The sequence below is a fragment of the Pogona vitticeps genome, chromosome 4, assembly GCF_051106095.1.
Source record: "Pogona vitticeps strain Pit_001003342236 chromosome 4, PviZW2.1, whole genome shotgun sequence".
NCBI classification, from domain to species: Eukaryota; Metazoa; Chordata; class Lepidosauria; order Squamata; family Agamidae; genus Pogona; species Pogona vitticeps.
This window is the reverse complement of record NC_135786.1, coordinates 114,116,389-114,135,802: the sequence shown is the minus strand read 5'-3', so window position 1 is coordinate 114,135,802 and position 19,414 is coordinate 114,116,389. Positions and strand designations below refer to the sequence as shown.

Sequence of the window (19,414 nt, the reverse complement as noted above, 5' to 3'; positions counted from 1 at the left end):
TCGGTCAGCGGAGCCGCAATCTCGCTAAACCTCGGGATGAATTTTCTGTAGTAGCCCACCAACCCAAGAAATGATTTGACTTTTTTCTTGGTGTTGGGTCTAGGCCAATCACGAACAGCTTCTATTTTGGCCTCCAGGGGTTTTATCATTCCTCCCCCTACCATGTGACCCAAGTATTTTATTTCTGGGCTACCCAGCTGACACTTGCTGGCCTTTACTGTTAGCCCTGCTGCACTTAACCTCTGCAGCACTAACTCCAGGTGTATCAGGTGATCTTCCCAGGTATTACTGAAGATCCCTATGTCGTCAATGTAGGCCACTGTAAAGTCACTGAGCCCTGCCAAGGTCTGGTCCATCAGCCTTTGGAAGGTGGCTGGTGCATTTCTGAGACCAAAGCTCAGGACTCGAAACTCATAGAGACCAAAAGGGCTGCAAAAGGCAGTCTTTTCTTGATCCCTGGGATCAATTCTTAATTGCCAATATCCCTTTACCAGGTCCAATGATGAGATGAACCGACAACCCCCTATGGTTTCAATCAGGTTGTCTAGCCTGGGCATTGGGTAGGCATCAGGAGTGGTTACACGGTTTAATTTCCTGTAATCAACACAAAACCTAATGCTCCCATCAGGCTTGTCCACAAGGACTATCGGAGAGGACCAAGGACTAGAAGAGGGGACGATTATGTTCTCCCTCAGCATTTCGTCCAGCTCCTTCCGCACCTTGTCCCTATAGGGTCCCGTTACTCGGTATGGGGATACTGCCTGCGGGGGTGCATCCCCTGTGTGGATCCGATGCATCACTCCCTTCACTATCCCCGGCTTGTTGGAAAACACCTGTTGATATTTACTAAGCAGCATTTTTAGTTCTTGCTGCTGGTCTTGGGTGAGTGCAGGACTGATCTTTACCTCCTCTGGGTTGTATTTTACTTCCCCTCTACCCTCCCAGAAGGGTAATTCAGCTTCCTCACTCTCAGCTGCTTTTATCGCGAATAAGACCCTCTGTTCCCCTCTGTAGTAGGGTTTTAGGGCATTCACATGAACCACCCTCCTTGCTTGGTTCTCCTCCTGCTCTATTAGGTAGTTCAGGTCTGACATCTTGGAAATGACCCTATATGGTCCTGCCCATTTGAGCTGCAGTTTATTCTCTCTGCAGGGCCTAAGCCACAGCACTTCCTCCCCTGGGTCAAAGTGCCTCTCTCTAGCTTTGTGGTCATACCATGTTTTCTGTCTGACCTTCTGAGCTTGCAGGTTTTCTGCTGCCAGCTCTAGATTTCTCCTTAGGTCATTCATCAAGGTGTCTATGTAAGTCACAACGTCTTGTGGGTCATCCTGGGTGATTCTCTGCTGTGTTTTGTTCACCCCTAAGTGTGCAGCAAACATGTCAGAGTGACCCCTTTGTAAGATCATGGGGCGATACTTTTCAGGTACCACCAGCTGACTTCTGATCCCATCTCCCCCTTTTGAGATATTCCTCAGGGTTTCTCTATATAAAATCCCCTTTTTCTCCAGAAATCTCACTGGGGTTTCAGGTGTTAGCTGGGCGTCAGTCACCTGTTCAAAACACTTTTGGAGAGTGGCGTCTGCCTTTTGCTCCTGTCCAAATCTGCTGTCTGTGGTTAAGGTTTCCACCACAGCTTCTGAACTCCCCTCTGCTTCCGTCTCTGGCTCATCATTACCCCCCTGAACTGTCCCCGTGGTGGCTTGTGAACGTGTAATCACTAGCACCCTTTTCACATGTTCAGCCAGGTCATTTCCCACGAGCACGGCTGCTGGCAGAGTCGATGAAATCGCTATCCGCCAATCTCCCCTCCAGCCTTGAAAGTTGACAGGTACCTCTGCTACTGGCAGAGAGATTATCTGCCCCTCAATCCCTGCCACCTTCATGCTCTCATTTGGGATTATAAACTCCCTCGGGATGATATCTGGATGGCACAGGGTTACCTGGGAACAAGTGTCCCGCAGCCCCCTATACTGACGGTCAAGTATTCCTACGTCCACCCCGGCTGTCTCAAACAACTGAGAATCTGTTTTTACCAGCAAGCAGCGCTTTACCTCCACAAGAGGACCATTTTCCTCAGCCTGATCAGCAGAGGTAGCTGTTCCAGACTGAGTAGCCATGGCAACAGGCTCCCTCTGTGACAATGAGCTTTGCTCCTTCTGGACACAGAACACAGCTTTTGGCTTGGTCCCACTAGAATTCTGAGGCACCATTCCTTTTAGCTGCTTTAATTTCTCACACTCTGAGATTAGATGACCCTTTCCCTGACAGAAATAGCATTTTCTGGTGTATTTTGATTCTCTCTCCTCTTGTTTGGGTTTTCCCTCCAAAATCTGAGGTCTTTGTTTCATGTCTGAGGGCTTCCCTTCACCATGGGCCCCTCCCCCTTGCTGGCTTTTCCCTGGTCCCTGAGAGTACTTGCTGTAGGCTTCTTTGGGTTTACCTACAGATTTCCCCTCACCCAAGGGCTTTCTTATTTGGGAAATAAAATCTGCGATCTCTGCGGCTGCTGCCACAGATTTCGGTTTCCTTTCCCTCACCTGGAATTTCAATTCCCCATGCAGGACTGAATAGAACTGTTCCAGTGCTATCAAGTCTTTCAGCTGCTCATAGGTCTCTGTCCCTTCCTGCGATAGCCATTTCTCAAGCAGCCTCACCAATTGGGCCCCCACTTGGGTAAAAGTCTGTTCTGGTTTTTTTGTGAGGGACCTGAATCTTTGTCTCAGCTGCTCTGCATTTATCCCATGTCTGGCAAACACCAGTTTTTTAAACTCTGCAAAATCTTTCACCAGTTCCTCAGGCATCTCGGCATAAACCTCAGCCAGGCTACCACTGATTAAAGACCGCATGATGGTCATCTTCTCAGTTTCCCTCACTGAGAAGTCCACAAACGCTCTTTCCACTAAGGAAAAGAACACCTCAGGACAATCTCCCTTGTGGTACACAGGGAATTTCTTCAGGTCAGCTTTAGACAATTGGCCTCCCTCAGAATCCCTATTGTTATTATTGTTCTGGTTCATCATTTCCAGTTTTCTTAATTCAAACGCCATTCTCTCTTTTTCCAGAGCAATTTTCTCTCTCTCTCTCTCTAATTCAAATTGCCGCTGTTTCTCTCTTTCCCTTTCCTCCATTTCCCTCACCCTCAGTTCATGCTGTTGGGCTAGGAGTATTTTTCTGAGTTCTGGGTCCTGCTCTCCTGTGCTGTCACCTTGCACTGAGCCAAATTCATCCTCAGAACCTTGGTCAATCTGGGGGTCTTTCACTTCACTCATGTCTGCTACTTGGCTTCGAGTCAAGGGCATAATCCCCCCTCAGAACAGGCTGCTTTAAAAGTCAAGCCTCAAAATAAAACGACCACTTTTTTCCTTTTTGCCTCAGAACCAGCTCTCCCTAGAGATTGCTGCTGTTCTTCAGCACTAAACTTGCAACAGTATCGAGTCAGAGCCTACCCCCCTCTGCTGGGCCTCTCAGCTGGCAAGCTAGATCACTGTTACTATGCAGTTTTGCCTCAGCGTTTTCCCGCCAAAATCAGGCTGCCTCAGAGCACCTTAATCTAAGTCTCCCCAGTTGGCACGTTCTTCTACTAGCGCACCTCCCCGTGAGGTACACCTAGAAGATTACCTACGCGCCTCAGACTGTCCCTGACTAGACCCCCCTTGCTCTGGGCACACCTGCCAAGGCTTTGCTGGACCACTGGACAACTGGACCAGTCGTATCCCACACGCTGGACACCAATCAATGTGACAAACCCAGACCTACTCGGACCTGTCACACAGTTACACTAAGCTGCCACCAACCATTCCCTATAATAAGTCACACAGACCAGGGATGGATTTTCAAACAATAAAAAGAATAAGGTTTATTTAAATACACACAGGGAACATAAAACAATCAGGTGTATAAAATAAAGTAACGTGGCTTATTCTCACTCATCCAAGCATACAGTTTGGTTCACCCAGAACCCTTAACTTGAAGCACAGACCCTGAACCTATCAGTTCTGGCTAACCAACAGACACCTGAACCTATCAGGTTGGTACTCTGACACACAGTAGTACCCTGTCTGACACACAGACTTCCACAACAGCTTCTTCTTCCCAGCTGCTGCTTCGTCACAACCCAGTGTCTCTCAGCATCTCTCAGTATCCCTCTCTCACCACACAGGCATCACATATTTATACAGTACAGCCCCTCCTCCTGATGTCCCGCCTTCCACTCCCCATAGGATGGAACTTTCCCTCCAAACCCATGACAGACAGGTAACATCAGTGCTGTATGTAACATGGTGTTTATTTTTGAATAGCCATGTACAGCACCATGCTACAAATTAACAGAATAAAAAACACAATTAGTAGTCAATTAACATTTCTGAAAATGATGCTATGCTGTGTTTAGAAATTTTTATAATACCTCCAAGCTACTTTTGTCACATGTGGAAAAACTGGCTGGGTTTTTGTAGCTCATACAAATGATAAATACTTCATCAAAACTAGAGTTTCAAGCCTTGTTGGGGTTTGAGATCTATGAGACAGCTCCTTCTCTTAGGCCTCCCCTGCTAAGAGACATTTGGTAAAGGCATGGTAAAGAAGAAGGCCTAGCTGGTGTCTGTGCTGACCATGAAACTTCCTTTCAAGGAAGGCTTGTTTAATAGCCTTGTTTGGTTCCCTTCTTGTCACTTTTCCTTACAGGCAAAGACCCTTCTACTCAGGTAGGGCTTCAGCAACTACTTACATGCTAAATACATGGGTCTTGAACAGATGTGCTTCACTTTTAAATTATAATTATTGCTTTCATTATAGTATTTAGAAACATGTCTAAGTTAACTGTGTTTTAACCTGTTAAACCTGTGTTAGTATTTATAACTGTGTATTCATTGGTACTTGTCTTGTGCTGGAAGGAATTGAGATATAATAAAAATAAAAATCTGTGATCACGGCTGGAAAGAGAAGGCTTAAACATCCTCTTCCCCCACACTGAGGTCACAAAATCACATGCTCTGCACAGCTATTGAACTTTTAAAGAATTCCTGACATATTTCCAAGTAACCCTTCTGCCATCTCATCTAGCTTAACCCTAAGGCTTGCATAATTGCTTGAAGTATGATGCACAGAAGCAGCAATGAATGTTAAGTATGGGGTACTGAAAAACAACCACACTAAGCTTTCAAACTTCATACTGTTTCAAGTGCTGAAGAGATCATCAATGCCATTTGGACAGAAAACAGCTTAGAATGATTTTTTTTTTTAAAAAAATCACCCTTCTGGTGAAATCAGAGTGGCATAAATAATCTACTGCTGTCCAGTTTATCTTTGTTACAGGAATTCCCCTCATTGTATTGAATGAAGCTCTAAAATCAGCTCCTACTGACTCTAGTAGTGTAGTGGGCAGTTACAACAGTAACAATTCATAACGGATTAGATCTAGTCATATTTAGAGTAGGACAATTGTTACATTATTACACTAAGCAGTCAATTAAGCCCTTGATAGTCTGGTTGATATTATTAGGTCCTGTAATAGTTTTGCACAAGTCAGTATTGGGGTAATAGCTGGCATCTGAGCTTTCTGCAGATTCCAGTGCTGCACTTCAGCTGAAAGAATGACAGTATCCAGTATGACTATCAGATGCCATTCTGTCTCTTCTCAAATCAGTCTGGAAGGTTGGGACACCTTCTGGAACTGTATTTTAAAGCATAGTAATAATTAATTATATGCTATCATGACCATTCTGATTGAGGGGACCCTTTCTAATGTTTTCTAAGTTTAAAGAGTACTCAGATGTGGTTTACCATTCCTTTCTTCTGGGGGCACTTTGTGTAGCTTGCTGAATGAAGGCTACACGGGCTGATCTTCTGGGAGGCATATTAGGGAAAACAGACCTCCAAGACAAAGTAAATCACTGTTCTTTGATTACTTCAAGCTTGACTACAGCAATGAGAGTTCTCAAGAGAAAAATCTGATTTGGTGTTAACTCCCATTTGAAAGCTTCTGTGAGAACTCTTTTTGTAATACTGAGATACTTGCTCAATAAAAGTGTGTGGTCTGGTACTGTGCTGTAAAGATGGTAACCATATGCTGGTGCAGTGGTCAACAGTGTCATAGTAGAACTGTTCCTTAATTTGTGGATGATGGAAGAATTTAATTCTATAATATAGCCTGTTTAAAACACACCTTAGTTATTTGTATTAACTGGACTGTTCTTTGGATTAATACAGAAAATATACAGTTTCCCTGAAAATAAGACCTAACCTGAAAATAAGCCCTAGTATGATTTTTCAGGATGTTCTTAATATAAGCCCTACCCCAAAAATAAGTCCCAGTTAAGTGAAACTCCACCACTGTGCAGCAACCAGATGACATGACTGTATTTGAATAAATATTGTACATTTTAAAAAATCTCCTGAAAATAAGCCCTGGTGCTTTTTTTGGAGCAGAAAATTAATATAAGACCCTGTTTTATTTTTGGGGAAACATGGTAGATACAATCTCTTTATTAGCTAGGTATGCAGAAGTATCAAATCAAATTTCCTTTAAAATTAAAGGTTTTGTGATCAGAAACTACAGTCAGGCAGAAAAGCATTCTGAAATGACATATTACAATATTAGAAGAAATTTTCAGTACAGTCTTCCAGTCTTTCACTTAGTCCTTAGTGAAGCAGCAGTCTACTACTGCAGTTTCACAAAACAAATCAGAATTAAATTTTAAAATCCTGTGGTACAAATAAACTAGGAGTAGAAAAAAGAATGAATATCGGATCATCAAAAGAGCAGATTGACAACCCATTCCACACTGTTGTAAGGAAGAGGTAAAAGGTAAAGGTCCCGCTTGACAGTTTGTCCAGTCATGTCCAACTCTCGGTGGCAGTGCTCATCTCCATTTCGAACCCATAGAACTAGTGTTTGTCCGCAGACAATCCCCCGTGGTCACATGGTCAGCGTGACTAGACACGGATCGCCATTTACCTTCCCACCGAGGTGGTACCTATTTATCTACAGTGGGGTCTTGCCTTGAGAACTTAATTCGTATTGGAAGGCGGTTCTCAAGTCAAAAAGTTCTCAGGTCAAATCTGCATTTCCCATAGGAATGCATTGAGAACCATTTGATCCGTATCTGCTCTTTTCCGTCCATAGAAACTAATGGGAAGCTGTTATTCCGCCTTCAACCACTAGAGGGGGATATTTTGTTTCTTTTTTTCTTAGGTCAAGAAAGGTTCAGGGAAGGCAGGGAAAATACAGTCCAGGCAGTACAGTACCAGGCAGTCCGAAGACTGTCTCCCAATCCACTCTCTAAACGCTGGGAGGAATGAGGAAGCAGACAGGCACCCTTTTCACTGGCCAACAGTTAACTGAAAGTTCAAATTTTGCACTTTCCCTGCCTCCCACGTGGGTTTTTTTCAGTTTGTAACTCAAATCTAAGTATGTAAGTCAAGTCAATATTTTCCTATGAAAGTGGTTTGTAAGTCAAAATGTTCTTAACTCGGGCCGTTCTTAAGTCAAGACCCCACTGTACTTGCATTTTGCATGCTTTCAAACCGCTAGGTTGGCAGGAGCTGGGACAAGCGACGAGGGCTCACTCAGTCGCGTGGATTCAATCTTACGACTGCAGGTCTTCTGACCTTGCAGCACAGAGGCTTCAGTGGTTTAACCCACAACGCCACCATGTCCCTTACTTGTAAGGAAGAAGAATCCTGCAAATTACAGTTGAAGAAAGACAGAATCTATTTAAGTGTGGCTGAAAAGATGGAGGATAGCAACAGTGGGGCAATCCTATTGGCTGCTTGCATATTTATGCAAATAAATTAATGGAAATAATGGATTTAAATTAAAGGAAATTTTGACTCACCATTAAGGAAAATCTCCTAACATTGAGAGCTGCCTCGCAGTGTGAGGGATTCTCCAACATTGGAAGAGCTTAAGCAAAGTCTGGACACCCACCTGTCAGGGGTGCTTTGGTAGCTCTTTCCTGCTTTGGCAGTGGCTGGATTTGATGATCCCTTCAGTCCTTTCCAGTCCTACTATACTACAATCCTATGAACTCTTCCTTACCATTTCTGCTGTCACTGTACTTCCAACTATGTAAGTTACAGTTTTCCCATCTTCTCTGAGGCCTTTCCTCCGTTTTAATATTCTTGGTGTCAGAGGTCCATGAGCTCTGAAATTAAAATGAACTCTACACTATAATTAGTTTTAGACAAAGTAATATTGTGTTGCTTGTAAAGCAAATTGGATGAATATACACATAGCAGACTATTTGTATCAGATTTAAACAGATACAGACATTTAAGCCTCAACAATTTCTCTATACAAAATGAATATTCCAAAAATGCCTGGCACTACAAACCTTTAAAAAGGCAAAGTGAAAAAAATATGAAGTATTCAGTACAGTATATCTGTTTTTTCGCCAGACAATTTCATTTACAAATGAACAGTGTATGTAGACCATAAAAATGCATATGATGCATCTTAGCTGCTACTTCTGGAGAAACAAATGTTGAATTTAAACTCTTTAATGATTAAACAATATTTGATTGCCAAAATCTGTCTAAAATATTTTTATAAGACATCCTGAAAGGGGGTTTATATTTTGAAAGAACTAAAAGTAAAACATCCCCAGATCAATATAATTAAGAAGTTAAAATTTCAAAGTCATGCTACAAATTTTTAAAGAAAAAGTTCTTATCCTCCTTATTTAGGCTGTGTTATTTTATATAAATATCATGGAGATCTGAATGATTTTGCTTTTCTATAATAAATTGCTATTTACAGTCCTTATTATGGGCAATAAAGATAGAAATTACTGATAATCATTTCAATGTATTTTCTATTTATATTTAGGTTTTATTTATCAGTATGGTGTTACATGTTGTCTGTGAAAATATTTACAACAGCAGAAAAGTCATATAGTGAAGGCAGGCTTTCAATGGACTACATAATACTTAGTACAGCAAACTATGGGGGCAAGGAGATCTATCAACTGGAGATGCCACAGATTAAACCTGGAAATACAATTATCTATAGAAACCAAGTATTCTACACCTAGGTTACAGAGACTACCTTTCAAAAATAAAAAATAAAAATAAATCAACAATCCAATAACAAAACTACAAGAATGGTTGACAGCAATGAACCTTTACTAGTGTTATGAAAACAAATTAATGTATATCATTATCCAGAATGTAGGGCTGTCTTAACTCTGATTTCTTAATCAGAAATCTAATTCAATTGGGTTCTTTTTAAGGAGAAAGGTGAGAGAAAAATATTTTAAACAAATAAATAAATTCAATAGATCTACTACTTGGGACTGACAATGTCCCAAATCCTCTTGTGTAAATTATACTTATGGAAAAATGATGATGTTATTGGTGATGGAAATTTTCAGCAATTAAGACTTCACCCATCTCTCCTGGGGCTTTTCTGACTCACAAGTAATCTGTTTCAACATGTGATGGAAGGAGAAAGTATTTAATTAATGAAAATCTCCCTCTGGTAACAACATCTGCCACCAGTGGTAGTTTTCAGCAATCAAAGATTTTTCTCCTTCTGTCCCACAGCTCCCATGGTTTCCATGAAATAAAATGGATTACTTCAAGTTCAACAAGCCTGTTAGTTATGTCATCACCCTTACATAGGTGTAACTTACATAAGAGGACATCAGCCAACTGGATTTAACCAATTCATCAATAAATCTTACCAATTTCAAAAGGACTTTTTCGCTGGTAAGTATATATAGAATGGTTATCTTTTCTGAAGACAAAAATGGGTTGAAATTAAATACCACCTCAGGTATTTAAAGAACTGAAGACAAAATGATGCCTACTGCTGATACGGGCAAAAGAAAAATCCAATCTTGCATGACACGTGAAACTCAAACATGAAATGGGAGAAGGATGTATCAAGGGAAACTAAAATAATAAAGCAAGAATTATAATGGTTAACATTGCAATAATTGGTATGAGAGAACTAAAGTGAACTGGAAGAGGACATTTGTAATCTGAAAGTATTTTACTCTGGAAATGACAAATATGGAGAAATAGTGTGAATCTTAATAGTGAGAGGAGACAGAACATGAGCAATTAGAAGATATAATGCAAAGTCTGACCAAGTAATACCATGTTTCCCTGAAAATACAAGACAAGGTCTTATATTAAATTTTGCTCCAAAAAAACACATTAGGGCTTATTTTCTGGGGATGTTTTTTTTTTTCATGTACAACAATCTACATTTATTCAAATACAGTCATGTCATCTTCTGGTTGCTGCATAATGCTGCACAATGGTGGAGGGCAGGGATTCACTTAACTAGGGCTTATTTTTAGGATAGGGCTTGTATTACGAGCATCCTGAAAAATCATACTAGGGCTTATTTTCAGGTTAGGCCTTATTTTCGGGGAAACAGAGTATTAACCAAATTTTATGGAAAGCCTACCTATATAACCATCTTTCACATCTACACTGGAATGGTGGATGCTGAAGAAAAAGAAAGTTCTTATGAAAGCATCCAGAAAGAAACTGATCTCACAAGAGAACAGTACTGTATGTGCTGATAATCACAGGTGACTGGTATGCAGAAGTCAGAAATAAAGCAGAACCAGGCATTGCTGGGGAATCTTATCTACAAGTCAGAAATGAAGCAAGACAGTGATTCATTGAATTCTGTAAAGCCAGCCATTTGTTTATTGGAAATATGTGCATCAGGTAATAAAAATTGTGACTGTACTCATGGATGTCACCAGATAGCCAATACAGAAATTCAATAGACAACTTCATCCAAAACTACATGGAGAAGCCATATTCCCTTTGCAGAAACATGACCAAGAGTGCTACTGACCATGAACTGGTATATCAAAAAATTAAAGCTGAGGAATACTAGAACATTTATACTGTCAAAATATAATTTAATAGTATTTCTAATGAATTTAAAGTCCCTATAAAGAACAGACTTGCATTAATAAACTCAATTAAACATAAATACGAAGAACTGTAGATTGGAACCAGAAATACTTGCAAGGATGAATGCATAAATTCTATTCCTGCACCCCAAAATAAATAAATTTATTTATTTATTTATTTATTTGATTTATATACCACCCATCTGGCAGCCAAGGCCACTCTAAATATTTGCAACAATTGTACTGAAAAAAAAGTGTGTGTGGGGGCGCCGCGTTGAAATTTTTAGAACTGTTAATGACAGGTAAGAAGTAAAATTAAAGGTAACAGAAACAGGGCCAGAATCATAAATGTGTTTTTCCACTAACTGCCATGTGCCAATAAAGAGAATTACAATACAATAATTCTCTACAACAATCAGTGCAAAAATAGAAGAAAAACAACAGGAACACTCTTTGATGAAATCAAACGATTTTTTTTTAACCAAGATAAGGATGCTGAAAGAGCAGCAGGGAGTGTACTATCTAATCAAGATAAAAACAGAAAATTTACTGAAGAATTATACAGGACACACAAACAAGGCTGACAGGTTCCTTTGAGAATCTTGTGACAAAGAACAAGTCTTCAACTCAGGGCCTAATCTTGAATTGTTTAAATTTCCTACTTCATTTTTTGGGGGTGCTGATGGTAAAAAAAACCTAAATAAAATATTGCTAAAGCACCATCTAAATTCATGTGAAAAACTTTATTTCCAATAAACAAATGGCTGGCTTTACAGAATTCAATGAATCACTGTCTTGCTTCATTTCTGACTTGTAGATAAGATTCCCCAGCAATGCCTGGTTCTGCTTTATTTCTGACTTCTGCATACCAGTCATTTGAATTGTTTAAATTTCCTACTTCATTTATACCAATATATATTTATGTACTGTACAGTCACATGGTTTATAAATTGCCAGGAGCGTTCATACAGCTGCTATCTTTTCTTTCAATACATTTGAATTTTGAACAGATGTCATCCCAACAAAATTGATTCATTTTCCATTCCATTTCAGGAGCAAGCTGCTCTAAAACTGATTTTTGGGGGGACTGATGTTAAAAATATCTAAATAATATATTGCTAAAGCACCATCTAAATTTGTGTGAAAAACTTTAGAAAGCATTATTGGAAGATGTTTCATAACACAAGGATCTGCTTGGCAGTTTTAGAGTGCGTCTTTTCTCAAAGGACAGTGTGGGATGTTTCTCCATATTGACATGGGAAGGGACAAGTGGAGATGAATCTTACAAGGAAGTGATGCAACAGAAAACTCTTGAAGAAAAGAATACTGATACATCGCTTAACATTTTAAAATATATATATATATTTAAAGGGAAAAAGTGCAGTGGCCATATAGTGTCCATGGCACTGAAAACACAAGTGAGTGCGAAGTAAATCGACAACAATGTTCATACATGCCAAACTAATGTGGATAGAAGGGATCAGGGATAGAATCATTTTAAAAGCACATATTTGTAAGGTTGAAAGAAATTCATGAGCTGGCCAAATGAATCAATATTACCCGTGCTTCATGTGAACGGAAATTTATAAAATGATTTAAATAATGATGGAATTGATATAATTGCAGTTCTTATGGTGCATGTGATTATACCCTCAGTGGCAATGTACAGTGGACCCACTACTTACGGAGTTAATCCGTATTGGAACGGTGGCTGCAGGTCGAAAAGTCTGTAGGTCGAGTCTCCATTGACCTACAATGCATTGAAAACCGATTAATCCGTAACCGACCGTTTTTGTTCTGTTTTTGTTCCATTTTGGTTTTTTTCTGGTCTGTAGGTCGATTCTCTGGCTGCAAGTCGAACCTAAATTTTGCAGCCAGAGAAGTCTGTAACTCGAAATGTCTATAAGTCGAAAAGTCTGTAAGTCGGTCCACTGTAATGCCTTACTAACAGAAATGTACAGGTCAGTGATGCAATTATCACTTGTAGTTTCTGTAATTAGGTATGATGTAAAAAAAACTGTTGGAGGAAAAAAAAACTGAGGAGGAATAAAAGGACATTACCTTAGGCGTAAATCTTCCCATATTTTTAACAGTCCACAGAGCATTATTAGTTCATAGTATTTTTTCCAACATTCAACAGCTTCTTCTGCTGTGGGCTGTTCCTTAATAGTACTCTGGTAATGAATCAGTTCCAAATGCATGCTTTTGTATTTATCCAGATTTCGTTTAAAACGATGAGCAACTGGAGCAGGAATAATCCCATTCTGAATATCGCACCAACTATAAAGAATGAGAAAAGTTAGAATGACTCCTTTTGAGCCTTTACACAAGAAAAATGAGGCCTACTTTTCATGATGAAGATGAAGCAGTAAGTAGGCTATTCTAAGTAAGAATTCTGGCACCCATAGCAAAAACCTATAGCAAAAATCCCCTTCATGGACTGCTGCCTTGTGGTGAAGGGGCTTGAGTAATTCAGAGAAGCTATGGGCTATGCCGTACAGGGACACCCAAGACGGACAGGTCATGGTGGAGAGTTCTGACTAAGTGCAATCCACCTGGAGCAGGAACAGGCAAGCCACTCTAGTATCTTTACCAAGTCTCCACCAGCACCACAATTCAAAGCATCAATTCTTTGGCACTCAGCCTTCTTTATGATCCAGCTCTCACTTCCATATATCACTACTGGAAAAACCATAGCTTTGACTACGCTGACCTCTGTTAGTGAGGTGATGTCTCTGCTTTTTAAGATGCTGTTGAGGTTTGTCATTGCTTTCCTCCCAAGAAGCAGGAGTCTTTTAATTTCGTGGCTGCTGTCACCATCTGCAGTGATCATGGAGCCCAAGAAAGTGAAATCTGTCACTGCCTCCATATCTTCCCCTTCTATTTGCCAGGAGGTGATGGGACCGGTGGCCATGATCTCAGTTTTTTTGATGTTGAGCTTCAGACCATTTTTGGCACTCTCCTCTTCCACCCTCATAAAGAGGTTCTTTAATTCCTCCTCACTTTCTGCCATCAGAGTGGTATCATCTGCATATTGGAGGTTGTTGATATTTCTTCCGGCAATCTTAATTCCGTCTTGAGATTCCTCCAGTCCTGCCTTTCGCATGATGTCTTCTGCATATAAGTTAAATAAGCCGGGGGACAATATACAGCTTTGTCATACTCCTTTCCCAAATTTGAACCAATCAGTTGTTCCATATTCAGTTCTAACTCGTGCTTCCTGTTCCACATATAGATTTCTCAGGAGATAGATAATGTGGTCAGGTACTCCCATTTCTTTAAGAACTTGACATAGTTTGTTGTGGTCCACACAGTCAAAGGCTTTTGTGTAGTCAATGAAGCAGAAGTAGATGTTTTTCTGGAACTCTCTAGCTTTCTCCATAATCCAGCGCATGTTAACAATTTTGGCTCCAGTTCCTCTGCCCCTTCAAACTCCAGCTTGTACTTCTGGGAATTCTCGGTACAAATACTGCTGAAGCCTACCTTGTAGGATTTTGAGCATAACCTTGCTAGCGTGTGAAATAAGTGCAATTGTACGGTAGTTGGAGCATTCTTTGACACTGTCCTTCTTCGGAATTGGGATATAGACTGATTTTTTTTCCAATCCTCTGGCCACTGCTGAGTTTTCCAAACTTGCTGGCATATTGAGTGCAACACCTTAACAGCATCATCTTTTAAGATTTTAAATAGTTCCACTAGAATGCCATCACCTCCACTGGCCTTGTTGTTAGCCATGCTCTCTAAGGCCGACTTGCCTTTGCTCTTCAGTATGTCTTGCTCAAGGTCAGCAGTATCTGGGTTTTCTGGGACATCCAGATCTTTCTGGTATAGTTCCTCTGTGTATTCTTGCCACCTCTTCTTGATGTCTTCTGCTTTCATGAGGTCCCTACCATTTTTGTCCTTTATCATGCCCATCTTTGCACAAAAGGATGGGCTGCCTTACATTACGAATTAATGTCGTAATGCAAGGCACCACTGTATTGCTCATCTGGTGATGTCCATTTGAGTCGCCTCTTGTGTTGCTGGAAAAGAGTGTTTGTGATGACCAGCTTGTTCTATTGACAAAGCTCTATTAGCCTTTGCCCTGCTTCGTTTTGAACTCCCAAGGCCAAACTTACCTGTTGTTCCTTTTATCTCTTGACTCTCTATTTTAACATTCCAAATCCCATCTTTCTTTGGTGTCAGTTCTAGAAGGTGTTGTAAGTCTTCATAGAATTGGTCAATTTCAGCCTCTTCAACATTGATAGTTGGTGCATAAACATGGATTACTGTGATGTTGAAAGGTCTGCCTTGGATTGATATTGAAATCAGTCTATCATTTTAAGATTGTATCCCAGTACAGCTTTTTCCACTCTTTTGTTGACTATCAGTTCTATTCTATTTCTTCTACGGGATTCTTGCCCACGATAGTAGATATGGTAATCGTCTGAACCAAATTCGTCCATTCCCACCCTTTTTAGTTCACTGACGCCCAGGATGTCAATGTTTATTCTTGCCATCTCCTGTTTGACCATATCCAGCTTCCCACGGTTCATAGATCTTACATTCCAGATTCCTATGCAGTATTTTTCTTTGCAGCATCGGACTTTCCTTTCATTTCCAGGCATGTCCGCAGTTGAGTGTCCTTTCGGCTTTGGCCGAACCACTTCATTAGCTCTCTCTGAAGCTACTTGTACTTGTCCTCCGCTCTTCCTCAGCAGCATTGGGTGCCTTCCGATCTGAGGGGCTCACCTTCCATCTTCATATCTTTTAGCCTTTTGTTTCTGTTCATGGGGTTTTCTTGGCAAAGATACTTGAGTGGCTTGCCAATTCTTGCTCCAGGTGGATTGCGTTGTCAGAACTTTGACCTGTCCGTCCTGGGTGTCCCTGCATGGCATAGCCCATCGCTTCTCTGAATTACTCAAGCCCCTTTGCCATGACAAGGCAGCCATCCATGAAAAGAACTATATAGGATACATGCCTCTTAAGAAAGAAGCTCCCAACGAAGCTAACCTTCAATATACTACAGTATTTTTTGTGAAGAAATATTCCAACATGTGAATCTCTATCACAAGCGCAGGCAACTTTTATACAACCTATACCTTGAAGGGGGCGCTTACTTCTGCTTTTAAAAAGACCTCTCAAAAGTCTAAAACAGTGGAGTACTGTTTCTAATTTTGTCTTGTGGGCACAATTGCTATATATGAGACACAAAAATTCTCTGGGGATCAGGGAGTCTTGGGGAGCTGCATGTTGCCCGCAGGCCAAACCACCCACAACTGGTTTACAAGCAACCACAACTCAAACTTAGTTTTTCCACCTCATATGTTATTTGTGACAGCTTAACCTAAGAATACTTACATTTTAATTCTCTCTTCTATCAGTGCAGCATATGTCTCACTATCTTCATCATCATCCCAGTCTCTCCAAAGAAAGTCATAAAAAAACCTTTAAAATATGTATACATATTTATTGGTATATGACTTGAAGGATGCGAGGGTGAAAGAGACAATGGTAAAATGGGCGTAGAATTCTGGGTACAATATTCATATTGATGAATGGACAAAGATGTGGAAAGAGAATCATAAAATGACTAAGCTAGTGAACCTTAGAGAAAATATACTTAAAATGTTTCATAGATGGTATTTCACCCCTGTGAGATTGGCAAAAATATCAGAACTGTAAAAAAACAAACAAACAGGGACTTACTATCATATGTGGTGGTTATGTGAAAAAGCCAAAAAAATTTGGATACAGGTTTGGAATAGGCAAGAGAAATTGTTCAACAAAAATTAAATTTTAAACCTGAAATGTTATTATTGAATACAATGCCAGAAATTATTCATAAGAAAATAAAATATAGTCTACTGTATATATTTACAGCAGCTAGATTATTCTGGGCCCAAAAATGGAAGAATGAAGAAACACCAACAATGGAAGAATTTTTAAAGAAGCTACTGGACATTATAGAATTAGACGCGCTTTCAGAGGCACTACGAGAACAACCAAGAGATTTTGTAAAGCAAAGTTGAAAGCTGATATATATTTGGGCCCAGAAAAAGACAGGAGCTTAGGGGGAAACTGAGTATATAGCGAAGTCAGTGCCCACCGGAATCCTCTTGAGGACATTTGAGGTCCAGACGATGATGAAATCTTCTGATCCATAGGAGTAGGTTAGTAGTTTTTTTCCCCTGGTTGTTAGTTTTTATATTTTATTTTTTGTTCTGTTGATTATATGTTAGATAGTTAAAAATTATTTAAAAATTAAAATAAAAACAAAAAACCCTAGATTAGACCCAAAGTAAAAATTATTGATATTGTTTTTAAATACCTGACTGTATATTTTAATGAAGTTTAGAAGCATTTATTGCCAAAAGACTTAAAACATAGCAAAATTATATTATCAAGACGAAAGAGAAAGAAAATGCAATGTAAACATTTAGAAACTGATTTTTACCAGCATACCTGTAGTACCGTCTCATTTGAAGTACAACAGAACTGTATTGCATTGCCTGCCTCCACTTTTGAAGTCTATTACTACTGCCGCCATATTAGATACAGGTACTTTTCACTGTTTATCAGCTAAATCATCCTTCTGAGACCTGTCTCTGGGATGTCTGTAAATACTACTACACATTTTATTCTCATATGTCAGTGGTTTAAATTCTGTGGCACCGTATAGTAAGCTGTAGTAAATTAGTGCAGTAAGCCAATTTGAATCAATGGAATTTCTGAAGAAGCTGACACACCAAATCCCCACTGGTTCTTCGGCCTTCTCTAGTGTAACTTACTATGCTAAGCAACAGGATTTCAGCTTTCTTTTTAATTTTTTTTTTTATTTCAACAGCCTTGCATTTTTGCTCAACCTGATTTTTTGAAAATAATGATCAGGACATGCACTTTTATGATAAATAAGTACAGTGGTGCCTCGCTTAACGAGCGCCCCGTTTAACGAAAAAATCGCATAGCGATGGCTTTTTTGCCATCGCTTTTGTGATCGCACAACGATCTTGCCTATGGGGAAAAATCGCTTTGCGATTTTTCCCCATAGGCACCATTTTCCCCCAGCTGAGCGGCGGGAGCTCTGAAGCCCCACTGCTCAGCTGGGGGAAAATGTCGGCAGTGGGCTGCGGCCTCGGAAGGACCCCGAAGCCACCGTCCCCTGCCGACAATTCCCTTCCGAGCTCTCAAAGGGCCCCCTCCGATATTGGAGAAAGCCCTTTGAGAGCTCGGAAGGCTCTCAGCGGCGGCGGGGGAAGGGTACCGGGGTGTCGAAGGCTTCCAGGGCTTTGCCTGGAAGCCTTGCAGACACCTCCCCCACCCTGTCCCCGACGCCGGCAGCCTCCCCACGCCGCCTACCCCGGCCGTTCTCGGACGCCTGGAAGTCCGAGAACAGCTGGGGAAAGTGGCGCGAGGAGGCTTCAAGCATCGGGAACAAGGTGGGGGTGGATCAGGAAGCTTGAAGCCTACCCGCGCCGCTTACCCAGGCCGTTCTCGGACTTCTGGAAGTCCGAGAATGGCCGGAGTAGGCGGCACGGAGAGGCTTCAAGCTCCGTGGTCCACCCCCCCCAGCCTGTCTCTGATGCCGGTAGCCTCCCCGCGCCGCCTACCCAGGCCGTTCTCGGACACCTAGGTGTCCGAGAACGGCCGGGCTAGGCAGCGCAAGGAGGCTTTAAGCGGCGGGGACAGGCTGGAGGGTGGATCGGGAAGCTTGAAGCCTCCCCGCGCTGCTTACCCAGGCTGTTCTCGGACTTCTGGAAGTCCGAGAATGGCCGGGGTAGGCAGCGCGGAGAGGCTTCAAGCTCCCCGGTCCACCCCCCAGCCTGTCTCCGATGCTGGTAGCCTCCCCGCGCCGCCTACCCAGGCCGTTCTCGGACACCTAGGTGTCCGAGAACGGCCAGGCTAGGCAGCGCAAGGAGGCTTTAAGTGGCGGGGACAGGCTGGAGGGTGGATCGGGAAGCTTGAAGCCTCCCCGCGCTGCTTACCCAGGCCGTTCTCGGACTTCTGGAAGTCCGAGAACGGCCAGGGTAGGCGGCGCGGAGAGGGTTCAAGCTCCCCAGTCCACCCCCCAGCCTGTCTCCGCCGCTTAAAGGGTAACCGGCGGTTGGTGGGATCCAAGCCCGGGATGCCTGAAAGGCATCCCAATCCCACCACCCTCCCCCCGCAGCTTGGATCCGAGCCACAACGGCTACCCCAGCCATGGCCGGACTCTAGGGAGTCCAGCCATGGCTGAGGTAGCCGCCATGGGTCAGATCCAAGCCGCGGGGGGAGGGAAAAAACCGGATAATCCGTTCCAATTGGTTTTCAATGCATTCCTATGGGAAATGGTGCTTCACATAATGATGTTTTCACATAACGTTTTTTTTTCTGGAACCAATTAACATCGTTATGCGAGGCACCACTGTATAATTATAATGTACAGTAGTACAGAATCATTAGAATATCAACCATTTCCACATCCCGAATTATTTGGTTTTAATTTGTTCTGTTATTTAGCTAAAAGAAATGTAATTTATCCAAATTCAATGGTTAGATAAGCCTTGACATATTAGGCC

At 41.5% G+C, this 19,414-nt stretch overlaps 1 protein-coding gene across 2 annotated transcripts in view; it reads right to left on the bottom strand.

The window, feature by feature from the left end:
- The window catches only part of SHCBP1L (SHC binding and spindle associated 1 like), a 47,379-nt gene that overhangs the window by 12,795 nt on the left and 15,170 nt on the right, over positions 1–19,414 (bottom strand). For both annotated transcript variants that reach the window (XM_078392349.1, XM_020789759.3), the window contains exons 4-6: positions 16,221–16,307; positions 12,942–13,160; positions 8,039–8,144 (exon numbers count right to left, since the gene is read on the bottom strand). In XM_078392349.1, the coding sequence (XP_078248475.1) occupies positions 8,039–8,144; positions 12,942–13,160; positions 16,221–16,307 (412 nt within the window). The remainder of the gene's footprint in view (positions 1–8,038; positions 8,145–12,941; positions 13,161–16,220; positions 16,308–19,414) is intronic.